The 11,772-nt window shown below is 33.0% G+C and overlaps 1 protein-coding gene across 1 annotated transcript; it reads left to right on the forward strand.

Annotated features, from left to right (window-relative positions):
* Positions 1 to 342: 342 nt before the first annotated feature.
* LOC105213002 (ubiquitin-protein ligase E3B) lies at positions 343 to 5,519 on the forward strand. The gene is made up of 12 exons (XM_011185475.3): positions 343 to 716; positions 782 to 1,027; positions 1,095 to 1,165; positions 1,226 to 1,407; positions 1,468 to 1,752; positions 1,807 to 1,902; positions 1,960 to 2,392; positions 2,541 to 2,712; positions 3,564 to 3,682; positions 3,762 to 4,141; positions 4,207 to 5,004; positions 5,066 to 5,519. The coding sequence occupies exons 1-12, from the start codon at positions 556 to 558 to the stop codon at positions 5,348 to 5,350; spliced, it is 3,228 nt and encodes a 1,075-aa protein (XP_011183777.1). The 5' UTR covers positions 343 to 555; the 3' UTR covers positions 5,351 to 5,519.
* The last annotated feature ends 6,253 nt before the right edge of the window (positions 5,520 to 11,772 follow it).

An 11,772-nucleotide genomic window follows, 5' to 3' on the forward strand; every position in this document is an offset into this window, starting at 1 on the left:
ATCAGAAACTCTGAGAACTTTTTTCTGAATAGAATATTCGTTTCTATTGTGTGTAGTTTTAAATAAATATTTATGAGCAGAAATATGTATAATAGATTATCTGGGTTCGAGCGTTAATTAAGCGTATAATAATTAAAATAGTATGAAAAATAAATATAGATTCCTGTTTTAGATTTTAACGCATACAATATATTTATACCTGATGCAATTGAGTGAGAAATTATTATAATAGAAATACAACCATAATTTTTATGAAATTTTAAGCATTGTTTCAATGCTTTTCGAAGTATTGTGAACATCGACTTTCAGTGCTGCCAATTATTTTAATTTATTTAACTGTCAGATTGGTAAATTTTTCCACAAATATACATACATATATTGTAATTCAAGAAAAACCAAAATACACCTTAACCAAAACAATATATTTAAATAAAATGCTTACAAAAACCCAACATGTAAAATTATTTAAACAATGTTGATAGAATTGTTGAACAGTTGAAAATAATCTATTGCGATATATACAAGTGAATTTCGAATACCAACATAGACGGAAAAATGTTTGTTACGTCTGATTCGGAAAAAAAGTGTTTTTTGGAGCATACCAAAGCTGCTAGAGAGGAGCGTGCATACGAAAAACGTCGGGAAGAAGCAGCTGTGAAAATACAAGCACACTGGAAAGGATATACAACTCGTAAACAGTATTACAATAAGATAATGTAAATATGTGCGAGATTTTTATTTAATATCTAAAATATAAATACAAAAATTCCCATGAATTTAGCTCCGACTTTGATGTTATATTCATAAAGGAAAATAATGATTTAGACGTGGATCTTTTACCATCAAATACCGTGTATCCGGTTATTCGTCGCTTTCTCACATATTTTGAATATAAAAATGGATCGCCAACCGTAGTGAAACCGTCACGTGAAAAGTTTGAATGTTTATGTCGTTATTTGAACAAATCTATGGAATCGGAATCACCAAAATTGTCATACGCAGCTCTTTGTCTGCACAAAGATAAGAGGTGTGTAATCAAATTGTAAAAATAATACAACAAAAAAAAATAAATTTATTTAATTCTTGAGCTGCAGCTTGCCTTGGTTGGCACATATCAAATCATTATTGAGTTTATGCTGTTTAATGCTGGACGATATTAAGCCAGGTATGAATAATCAAGAAAAAAAGTTAATAAAATAAAAAAGAAATTACTAAAATATTTTAGAAAATCATACGGACAGCATTTCTCTGGCTCTGTATCTACATACTTTGATTGTTTTCACTTCACCGAAGTCATGGGGTATTCTACGAAATAAACAATTCGAAAAAATGCAACCAGTATTTCAGAAAATATGCTGCAATATTCAAGGGAAATTAGTACAAAATAATTTTTTCAAAACTATGCGCGTAAGTTACGAAAATATGAAGTACATCTTTCTTCTAACAATAATAATAATGTCTCAACAGTCAATCCTATTGAAGGGTACAGCACGGGAGGATCTTTCCATAAAACCAGTTTCCCTTAAAGCTATAATGACGCTTTCTACCCGACCGCTTATCGATGGGGGCTATAGTCGTAATTTACTCACATATTTTTTCGCCGAAATTTTATCCGTTCCAGCATTGGTATTCCATTTGAATATTGTTACCTCACAGTGCTTGGAAAATCTCATTACCATGCATATCCTCCAAAGATTTGTTCAATCAGCAGATGATTCTAATTGGTTTTCAGAATTTACAAACAGTATGCCCGTAAGTTGACATTAAGCAAAATTCGACCAACTATTTTTCATTATACTGTTTAAGGGGACGAAATTACTTGCATTTTTGGGGAATATTGTGAATCTTTTTACACTCGAAAGCTCCGTGGAAGCAAAAGAGCTTGCATATCCTCTTTTCACGGTATTTTGTTTTCAGTTTGTATATAATATAATAATTTTTATTGGTATTTCTGAATAGAGTGCAACCACTATACTTCTCGAAAATATTCCTAACACGGTATCAAGTCGAGGAGTATTCACGCAATGGCATGAACTTCTTGGATGGCATACTCCTTCGTTGGATTCGGCACAAAATCAAAATGTAGCTCTAATTAAAAAGCAATTTCATTTGTTATGGGGTCATCGGTGTATCAAAGTTTTATTGGCTGATTTTCTGAGGGATATTAATGCTACTTATGAGCGAATAGAATTCCAGCCCCCAGTACAAGCATCCACAAGCAACATACTTCGTCGCGCGTTGGACCGCGGTTCAGCTCGCGGTACTTTTATCAGAGGCAATAGAACATGGCGTCGATTAGATTGTATCGAGGTAGAGCAGGTGTCACGGGTATGCGCAATGTTTTATGCGGCACTAAATACGCTTTCACAACTTCGACTTGATATTTTAACAGGTATTTAAAAAATACGTTTTTAACTAAATAAGTACATAATAATAATAACTTCTATAAATTTTGTTAAGATAGTAGATGTTTGTTTAAAGCTTTGTGATACATTTAAATAATATCAATTATTGTATCAACTTACATTTGACATTTTAAGGTATTTGTTACAATGATAATGTTTTGTACGATCTTTGGCTACTTCTCACTTCGCTGGGGCCGAATTGTGGCATGAAGGAGTTTATGGAGTTATTAAAGCAAGACAACGTTTTACAAAAATCCCAGGTCACTATGCTCATGCTCTTTTGTGACAGTATGACCCATTATGTAACGTATGTAAAATATAAACTGGAAATACATGTTTTTATACTCTCGCAACAAAGTTGCTACAGAGAGTATTATAGTTTTGTTCCCATAACGGTTGTTTGTGTCACCCAGAAATAAAAGAGTTAGATATGGGGTTATATATATATCAAAATGATCAGGATGACGAGTAGGGTTGAAACCCGGATGGCTGTCCGTCCGTCTGTCCGTGCAAGCGACAACTTGAGTAAAAATTGAGATATCTTAATGAAACTTGGAGGTTGGTATTGAAAATGGGCGAAATCGGTCCACTGCCGCGCCCACAAGATGGCGAAAACCTATAGAGGGTCATAACTAAGCCATAAATAAAGTTATGAAAGTAAAATTTGGAACAGAGGATTACATTAGGGAGGGGCATATTTGGGTGTTATTTTTTTTGGGGAAGTAAGAAATAGTTTTTTTTGTATTTATCTCGCAAACCAATAAAGCTGTATAAACAAAACTTTCGGCAGTCGGTTCTCCTACGTACCACACCACACACCACTAAAATGTGTGTTAACTCACTAACGGAAAAAATCAGAAACACTAAATTTTACAGAAGAAATGACAGAAGGAAGCTGCACTCAGATCTTAAAAAAAATGGAAAATAGAAATACCTTGGTGGTGAAAATGAGTGAAATTGGTTCAGGAATTACCTCATTATAATGATTGATTAATGACGTTTTTCTATTGGACTTTATGTAGAATATATGGGTCAAATTGTGTGTTATCTTAATAAAACGATATCAATAAATTGCGGGAGTATAAAATGTTCGGTTGCACCCGAACTTAGCTTTTCCTTACTTGTTATATTTATAATATGTACAATATTATTTTCTAGTATTTTGGATGAGTATGAAATGTACACAGAACAAAAACCATTTCTCCTCAATGATTTTATAATGCTTACTTATTTTCTCAATAATATACTGTACAAACTAATTAACGAGAATTTACTCGGTAAGTGTGATCATAATATTATAAATAAAATAATTTCACTTAAATTTGCTGTGTAATTGATTAATTCAATTTGAAATAGGTACGAAAAATGTCACCCAATGTCCGGTATTTGTATCACTGCATACGTTACTGTTATGTCTATACCGTCGTGATTGTCGTCGATCATTTGCGCCAACTAACCACTGGCTGATTCCCGAAGTAAAGCCCTCTGCATTTATCAGTGATTTGGAGAAAAACAAGAAACACGCAGTGATTTTATTGCAGAAAATGCCACATATAATACCACATGAAGATCGCGTCAAATTGTTTCGTAAATTTGTACAAAATGAAAAGGCAGTGATGGGTTTGACGGAGAGTGCGTGTGCATCACCACGATCTGCTTTAATCGTCGTACATCGTGATCGCATTGTGGAGGATGGCTATAGACAGTTGGCAGCACTTAGGCCACATGCTCTGAAAGTGAGTAATAAATAAATGAGCAAACATATATTGAATTGTAAAATAAATATCCAACCAATGTACAGGGCGTGATTCGTGTACGTTTTATTAATCAACAAGGTTTGCACGAGGCCGGTATTGATCAAGATGGCGTTTTCAAGGAATTCTTAGAAGAAACAATTAAGAGAGTATTTGATCCATCACTGAATTTATTTAAAACCACAACGGATCAGCGTTTATATCCTTCGCCTATATCATATGTACAGGACAATCATTTGCAATTGTTCGAGTTTGTAGGACGAATGTTGGGAAAAGCAGTATATGAAGGTATAGTTGTGGATGTTCCATTCGCTTCCTTCTTTCTCTCCCAGCTCTTAGGCCAAACACATCAGGCACTGTACTCTTGTATGGATGAGCTTCCCTCATTGGACAACGAGCTCTATCGCAGCCTTACTTTCATTAAGCACTATAAACAAGACGTTGCTGACTTGAATTTAACATTTTCGGTAGACCAAGATGTAATGGGAAAGATTGTTACACATGAATTGCATCCAGGTGGAAAAGCTCGTGCTGTTACTGACAGCAACAAACTAGTATACATACATTATATGGCCTATTTTCATATGAACACGCAAATACGAGAACAAACACAGGCTTTCAATCGTGGATTTCGTAGTATCGTCAACCCTGAATGGTTATCCTTATTTTCACCACCGGAATTACAGCGCTTAATATCTGGTGATACTGTACCGCTGGATTTGCGAGATCTACGAAAACATACGCAGTACTATGGAGGATTTCATGATTCCCACCGTGTCGTTGGTTGGTTATGGGATATTTTGGCCAAAGATTTTACGGAAGAAGAGCGGAAATTATTTCTTAAGGTTCGATATTTCATATATATGTAAATGCGCATATGATTAATGATGGATGGTCTTCTTATAGTTTGTTACTAGTTGTTCCAAGCCACCTTTACTTGGATTTGCCAATCTCGAGCCACCGTTTTCCATTCGTTGTGTTGAAGTTAGTGATGACGAAGATACTGGTGACACTATTGGTAGTGTCATACGTGGTTTTTTTACAATACGCAAGAAAGACCCCCTCAATCGGTTGCCGACATCATCAACTTGCTTTAATTTATTGAAGTTGCCAAACTACCAAAAGAAGTCCACGTTGCGCGACAAATTACGTTACGCTGTGAGCAGCAATACCGGATTTGAATTGTCCTAAATTTCTTAACTGAACTTACCTTCTAAATGAAATGTGCAACTTAACGACATTCTCATAAATATTTTTATCAAACTAAATTGCATAAGTACGCAATAATTTCGAAAGTATTCCTTTGGGACCAATATTACTTTCTATTACATTTTCTATTATAAATATTTTATATACAGTATGTGCAATACTTCATTAAGGTAACATATAAATTCTACATTGTGAACAATTTGTTACTGCTGTTGTTGCTGAAACAATTCTTACCTGAATATAAATCCGAGTTCATCATAGTGGCCCATCACAACTGTCTTAAGGACGAATGATTTTTGCTCACCCAGTTGCATGTTCAATAGTTTTACGGCAGCTATTAATTTCTATAACACTTTCCGATACAAATACCCGTTATTTGCGCTTTAATTTTCACAGTTGATGAGTTGTTGTTCATATTTAGTGAGTTCGAGAATTTCAGATAACTGTGATAAACAAATTTACATTATATTCGTTATATCTACACATATGTATAATATATTATTAATATAATGAAATTTATGTATAAATAGGTATGTGTATGTATTTAAAATGGCAAAATATTAATAAAAGAAAAATAAATGTAAAAAAAAATCACTATCATATTTCACATTATTCAAGTATGTATATATAGTATCTTGGAAGGATTTTTTATGGTTTAAATGTTGTTTGCAAGCTTATTGTATATAAATGAAATCGGTACTACAACTTGCAAGTCCTGGCAACTCTGGTGGTGGTTTGATGTAATCTCACTTCATTTCTGATTGGGTGTTTGATGTTTGATATTGTAAATACGTTCATCTCTTTTTTCCATTCCTGTCCGCCATTATTATGGGAGGTCATTCTTCTCGATAAAATATTTTCAGTGAACAAAAAAACAAACTAACAGCAGATTATAAATGTATAAAAACATACATATGCAAATGTATATTCGAACATAGATACACTCCTCGTCAATAGGTTGACGCAAACGACGCAAAACTGCTTCATTTGTTTGCAACAACTACCTCAGTAAAATTTATTATCAAAAGAAAAAAGACCTTAATTCTGAGTATGCAGTTCTGTTTATTAATGGTTTATTTCTGTTTGCCGCACAAAAGATCGACTACAACACTTTGCTCATAGTATCGTTACTATAAGTCCACTATGGGAATCGGGTCGCTACATAGAAAATAGGTGTATGTGCAAAATTATATCTTTGTTTTTTGGAATTATAAAAACAACTAACGAGAACGTAAGCAAAAATTTAAAAATAATTATATGTACATATGTATATAAAAACAACAACTAGCATCCATTTTAGCTAAAAATGCCACTTGAAACCGAATTTTGTCTGAGGAACATATCAAGATTTAGACAACTGAGTGTACCAGCAGGATAACGCGCTTATCCAGGTCGGAGGGTATACTAAAGCCTTTTTGAGTCGCGTAATGTTCCCTAACTTCGGTGTTTTCTGAATTCAATAGAGGATTTATGGAACATACTTTCCGCAAATTTTTTTAGCTGAACAAAGCAGTATGAAAGCTAAAACAAGCCATTGAGGAGGAATGGCGAAGATAAACGTTTCAGTACTGTAAAAGTTGGCCAATTCTATGACAAATCGGCTATATCTTTTGAAAAACAAGAACAAATTGTTTACCTTTTTAAAAGTTAATACTTAACAAAATATTTGAATTTTGTATAAATAGCTATTATATTTTCTATGGTATAAACTGAAGTTTTTTTAATTTTTACTTTTTCTTTTAGCATGGCATATGTTTTTGTTTCTTTAAATACTACTTACTAACATCTAACAAAAAAAAAATCAAACATGAATAATATATGCAAAGGTTCACCTTCATGTAAATAGCATATGCAAAGGTTGAATAAAAAATGAGAAAAATAACAGTGCACAAATATCAATTTTACTGAGGTACATACAGATATTCTTTTCGTCCTTGAATGATTGAGAGAGAGTATATAAAATTTAGCGAATTATCACTTCAAGCATGTGTAATTGATTTCCTTCTTCATAAACTTTCCATGAAGGTCAACTCCAAACGGTTTCAAATATGATAAGATCCGGAGAATATGGTGGCCAAGTCATGATATAAACATTTTGACACGAAGTAAAAAATAATCGAGCGTTTAGGAATCGAGGCATTATCTTGTTGAAAAATCCATGGGATAGATGTGCAGAGATCTTTTAATAATATAAAAACTGACTCTAATATTTTTTTGATCCCAGGTCACGTACAGATAACCGGCAACGAATGTGCTGACATGGCAGCTAAAAATGCCCTAAACGCACCACTCACTATTACACCCAACCTATTCTTCTCAGACATAAAATGTTTCTTAAAATCTCACTTCCTCCAAAAAGACCAAAACTATAACAACAATACTTCACAATGGTACTCAAATATATCACAAAACTCCAAGACAGTCAACGACTACTTAAAAATTAATACAACCTCTCTGACTAGAAAAGACCAAACAAAAATTATAAGACTAAGACTAGGACACAATAATCTCACACATAAACACTTAATTGACAAAAACCTGTCCAACATATGTTACTTTTGCAATAGTCAGACAATTAGTACCCAACACATCCTTGATTCATGCACATTCTTCGATATCTACCGACTGTCACTCCCAGACCCAACACCCTCAAACCTACTCAAAAACCCTTCAACTAAAAATTTAATAACACTAATAAATTATTTAAAGTTTTGTAACCTATATAATAAATTATGAACTTACTATTCCTTCACATCTTTCACTCACGCTAACATGTTCCATCCCACCTAAATTAACTGCACTACTATATATCCTCACATACATATTAGCTTAAGGCCCCAGATGCCATAGCTTTAACTTAATATATTGTTCTATAATTTAGTTATAGCTTCAATATTCTTGTAAATAAATAAATAAATAAATTTTTTTGATTCCGCTAATTTTCTGACCAATAAAATCATTTGTTATATAAATTGTGATGGCATCCCGTACCATTACCCACGTATGGTGGCGTCTTATACACACTTATTCTTTGCGTAAATCATGAAAATAGTGTTGAAAGCCATCGGGTCTTTCTAAATTTAAACGTTTTTCATCAGTAAAACAACTGATCACCGATCCTTGAGTCGGGTGTCAGAATGAACATTCTAAGGCATGTACTCTTCCGCTAAATGAAGCCGTTTTTCTTTGCGTATGACATTCAGAAATGGATTTTTCATAATTTTTAAACGCTAAAGATATTTTGCATTTCTGATTGTACGCGGAACGGTTGAGAAGTTTGTGTTTACTCCGACTAATTCCCTGATTTAAGATGTCGACTAATTTGAATAATTTTTCGCATTTTAAAGTTTTTTTTATATTCCTCTGGATCTTCTAAACATCTATCAACAGTTCTGCAACGGTACTTAATTTGTTTGGCAATAGTCATTGTGAGTGAAAGAAGTATATTTTTAGGCGTTCCAATAGGCTCCAAACATTAGCTATTCCTATTTTTTCAAATAATGCTAAAACAAACTATTGATTTCTTAATATTAAGTTTTTTATTCATGAAAATAATGCGTTAATTGAATGCCCAACTGAATGCACATATGGATTCATCGAAGTTTCTAAAGTTTTGGAATACATAGTTAAGCTTGCACAAGCCAAGCAACTATGAACAGCATTTTATCGAACACGGTTTGAACTTTTATAAGAAAAAGGTTTTGTTCAACTAAAATATACCTGGTAATAAATATAACGAGTTCTTTAAAGAAAAATATCTAACCTATGGCCAGCAGTGTATGTAAGGCAAAAAGCTTATATATTCAATAATTCAATATTATTGATACTCGACGAAGAGAAAGTCATTCAATAGAAATTTGATATTTGTGCAAAATTCTTCATATATATAGTGGAATTACTCTAACTCGAATCACCATAATCCATAAAAAACTTCGAGTTAGAGAGACTTTGAGTTATAGAATTTTTATTAAAACATAAAATTTTTCAAAAAACTATAAAATATAGATTTATACACATATTTATTTATTTACTTCGCATACAGTTTTATGTACATACATTAAAAATGGATTCTGTAATTTTGTTTGTTGCAGTTTGCTGTTGTTTGGTTCTTGACGTCTGTAGCCCATGCCCATGTTACATGATTTATGCAATCTATAAGTAAAATATCATATTTTTTGTTCGCCTCCATAAGATATAGAAGGGCTCTTTTGAAATTCTACCTCGATAGTCAAATTTTAAATTTTTATACTCTCATACTTTTGTTCACATAACGGTTGTTTGTAACACCTAAAACTAAAAGAGTTAGATATAGATTTATATATACCAAAGTGATCAGGGTGACGAGTAGATTTGAAATCCGGATGTCTGTCCGTCCGTCCGTCTGTCCGTCTGTCTGTCTGTCCGTCTGTCCGTCTGTGCAAGCTGTAACTTGAGTAAAAATTAAGACTTCTTGACGAAACTTGGCACAAATACTCCTTGGGACCATGAGAAGGTTGCTTTCTAAAATGGGCGAAATCGGACCATTGCCACGCCCACAAACTTTCTGCAGTCGGTTCTCTTACGTATCCCACCATACACCATGTGTGTAGTTGAAATCGGATAATAACCACGCCCACCTCCCATACAAAGGTTAGGTTGAAAATTACTAAAAGTGGGTTAACTCACTAACGAAAAACGTCAGAAACACTAAATTTTACAGAAGAAATTTCAGAAGGAAGCTGCACTCAGATTTTTTTACAAAATGGAAAATGGGCGTGGCATCGCCCACTTATGGGTCAAAAACCATACCTCAGGAGCTACTCGACCGATTTGAATGAAATTCGGTACATAATATTTTCTTGACACCCTGATAACACGGATAAAAAAATCAGCGAAATCGGTTCACAACCATGACTACTTTCCTTATAACTCAATTTTGAATTCCATCTTATTCCTTCACTTTATAATAGGCCCCAGATATCGACCATGTCGAACTCAGCGCCTAAGGGTAAATATTAACCTAAAATATGGGTAAATCTCTCAGATAATTTAATGTAATTCAGAGAACATTTTTTTCTTCTAATAGTGTGTCTCTGTTCTAGCTCCCATATACATAATTATCTGTTTTTTTTTAAAAACGGTTGGCGCTATTCCGCATATATGTATTCGTTAAAATGTCTTGGATATAGTGTACCTTGCTGGTGAAAGTGAATGAAATCGGTTCAGGAATTACGATTTTTGTTATGCTATTAAACTTTATGCCGAATTTATGGGTAAATTTGTATGTTATCTTAATAAAATTTCTTCAATAAATTGCGAGAGTATAAAATGTTCGGTTGCACCCGAACTTAGCCTTTCCTTACTTGTTTATTATGTCCTCGTCGAAAAGTTCGATTTATGGAAGGAAATTGTATCAAATTTTACTTCTTTTCCCATTTCAAGTTATGGAGAACTTCGAGTTAAGGAAATTTGTATGAAATTTGAATTCTAAACGCTATTGCCAATTCAAAAGTTCGAGTTATGGAGATTTTCCAGTTATAGAAGGTCGAGTTATGGAAGTTCCACTTTATTTTGAGTCCGTCACTTCAGTGATCTCTGCGCAAAGAGTGTTTACACTTATTAAAATTTTATTTACTGGCTAATTTAAGTGCAACAAAAAACAATTTACTGTATTGTTTTTGAAATTCAAACTATCTTCGATTTAAAAATCCTGTCTTAACCAAATTAAGTCCAAAGAGAGGATTCAGATTGCGACAATGTCTGAATGCGGGGATGATAGTGAAAGAGCGGAACTAATCAAGTGCCACCGAAATATAAATCGAAACTATTTAAAAACTTTGAAAAGTTACTAATCTAATGGAATTATTCATTCATTGAATTTCAATATAACCTACCTATTTACATGTATTTAAAAAAACTGTCAAGTAAGAGTTCGAAAAAATTATAACAAAACATGATGCACAAATATCAATTTTACTAAGGTATGTATATGCTGGTCAATGTGTTTTCTGGAATGGTCATTTATATACCGTGGAGTATAAAACTAGTCAGATGACACAAAATGTAATATATTTTATTGAATCCGTGGAAGGCTGTCAATTTTTATTTAGTCATCATATATTAAAGATATTTTTATTGCGTATGCATATTTTTATTTTCCTTTATTTCTTATTATTAAAACAATATTACGATCGATTTCCCCATATCTGAACGAGTTCTTACGAGAAGAATTGTATTGAAAAAAGATAATCGCCTGACAAATTGTCCTAGAAGTTGATATCACAGGTTACACAGGATAATTTAATATGAGTTGATTTGTTTTGCTTATAAAACTTATGTAAAAGAAGCAAAGTAGCGTTTTTCATGTGATAAAAGCCAATATTATGGTACTTATTATTATGCTTCTTTAAACATTTAATAACTGT

This window comes from Zeugodacus cucurbitae, chromosome 4 (genome assembly GCF_028554725.1).
Source record: "Zeugodacus cucurbitae isolate PBARC_wt_2022May chromosome 4, idZeuCucr1.2, whole genome shotgun sequence".
Classification (NCBI taxonomy): domain Eukaryota; kingdom Metazoa; phylum Arthropoda; class Insecta; order Diptera; family Tephritidae; genus Zeugodacus; species Zeugodacus cucurbitae.

Bases quoted from the DNA above. Each gene is read 5' to 3' on its own strand.
- LOC105213002 (XM_011185475.3), top strand. From the start codon at position 556: ATGTTTGTTACGTCTGATTCGGAAAAAAAGTGTTTTTTGGAGCATACC. The intron at 1,753-1,806 runs GTAAGTTGACAT...ATACTGTTTAAG, and splicing joins AATTTACAAACAGTATGCCC to GGGACGAAATTACTTGCATT. The intron at 4,142-4,206 runs GTGAGTAATAAA...ACCAATGTACAG, and splicing joins TTAGGCCACATGCTCTGAAA to GGCGTGATTCGTGTACGTTT.